At 55.0% G+C, this 1,587-nt stretch overlaps 1 protein-coding gene across 2 annotated transcripts in view; it reads right to left on the bottom strand.

Moving 5' to 3' along the window:
- LOC102042681 (beta-soluble NSF attachment protein) overlaps positions 1–1,281 on the bottom strand; it is a 7,627-nt gene extending 6,346 nt beyond the window's left edge. Inside the window, exon 1 of one of the 2 annotated variants that reach the window (XM_031058312.1) lies at positions 1,143–1,281. In XM_031058312.1, the coding sequence (XP_030914172.1) occupies positions 1,143–1,266 (124 nt within the window). In that variant the 5' untranslated portion in view covers positions 1,267–1,281. The remainder of the gene's footprint in view (positions 1–1,142) is intronic. The other variant, XM_031058311.1, reaches the window with a different exon arrangement.
- Between the last annotated feature and the right edge of the window lie 306 nt (positions 1,282–1,587).

Genomic DNA, 1,587 nt, shown 5'->3' with positions numbered 1-1,587 from the left:
GGAATGCTCCTGAGGTCAGGTGGGGAGGGAACGGCTCCAGAGCCAAAACTGGGATTGGGAATTGGGAATCTTGGCCTCTCCAGGCTCTGTGAGGCTGATCCCACTCCCCATGTGAGAAGACTGAAAGAGGAATGCTGGATTTGGGGGCTCTCCCAGAATTCCAAGATGCCAAAGGTCAGATTTTTGGAAAGGACATTCAGATTTTTCATGGAAACCCTGGGAAAAAAAAGAGGCTTTGGGGGAGATCTCCTTGCTCTCCATAACTCCCTGACAGGAGCCAGGTGGGATTGAGCTCTGCTCCCTCAGAAGGAAAAGAATCCCAGAATCCTTAAGGTTGGAATATCCCTCGAGCCCACGAATCCAACATTCCCCCAAAATACATGTCCCCAAGTGCCACATCCACACTGATCTTAAATCGACCTCACAACAGGGATTATTCCATTTTCTTTTCCATCCCCTGGGAATTCTGGCACTTTTCTCCCCTCGCTCTCTGCCTCTGGCAGCCAAGCACGGTCGGTTTGGAAACACAAGAGGGATTTTTGGATCTCTCCTTGCCCTTGGAAGGCACCTCTGGCATGAGCCAAAGCCAATGGAGGTGGCACCGAGGAATGCTACACTCGGAGAGGCCCCTGGAACAGGGCAGGTCCCGGCCTTTTAATCCCAAAAAATTAGAAATAAAGGGATAACCGCTCTTGTGCAAGGTGATGGAGGAATTCCAGGAAGAGCCCAAGTGGGAAGAAGGCATTTGGCCGGCACTGGGAATCCTGGACATTCCGTTTGCAGGGAAGATGCCAAGAGCCGAGTCACCCCCACCCCCCCCACCTTTCCTTCCTCTTTTTTTCCCTCCATCTGTTTTTAGCCCTGAAAATTAAAAATTCCTCTCTCGACATCTCTGCCTGTTCCCTCCAAGGATTTTCAGGAATTTGCCACCCGGATTACGCTCCTGGAGCAGGCCCTGACTGATTAATCTGCCGGAGGCCAGAGAGAAATTTCTATTTAAAACTTGTGGATTTTCGGGCGGCCGCAGCTGATTTTTCCGGGCTGATGGATAAAAACCTCCCGGCCTCCACAGAGCATCGCTCCGGGAATGTTCTTTCCTTAAAAAAAACGGAAGAAAAGCAGGACTGAGGTGGCCAAACCACCTCGTTTCCAGGCACACCCCCAGGAACAGCAGGCCCAGGGAAAAGGACGCTCTGCCATTTTCTGGGATAACGCCGGCCGCAGTCCCGGGGTGCCCAGGTTTCCTGGGATGTCGGGAGAGCCCATCCGTGCCAGGGCGAACCCGGGGATGCCGGGAGATGATTCCCCCCGGGAAAAGGCCGGGATGAGCGCGGGGAGGGGACAGGAGCCGCAGAGGCCGAGCGCGCCCGTCACATCCCTGTGGCCAGGGATGGCCAGGAGGGGCTGATCCAGGGAATCCGGGTTTGGATCGGGATGGGAGCGCTGCGTGTGCCCCCCTCCCGTGCTCTGGCTGGGATAAGGAAAACTCTCACCCACACTGGGGGACAGGAGTTGGGGAAAAGGGAGAAGAGGTCGGGAAGGAGAGAATGGAGGAGATGGGAAAGGGGGGCAGGAAATAGGGAAGGG

The sequence above is a fragment of the Geospiza fortis genome, unplaced genomic scaffold (assembly GCF_000277835.1).
Source record: "Geospiza fortis unplaced genomic scaffold, GeoFor_1.0 scaffold275, whole genome shotgun sequence".
Lineage (NCBI taxonomy): Eukaryota > Metazoa > Chordata > Aves > Passeriformes > Thraupidae > Geospiza > Geospiza fortis.
The sequence above is the reverse complement of the archived record's forward strand: the minus strand, read 5'-3'. Positions and strand labels throughout refer to the sequence as shown.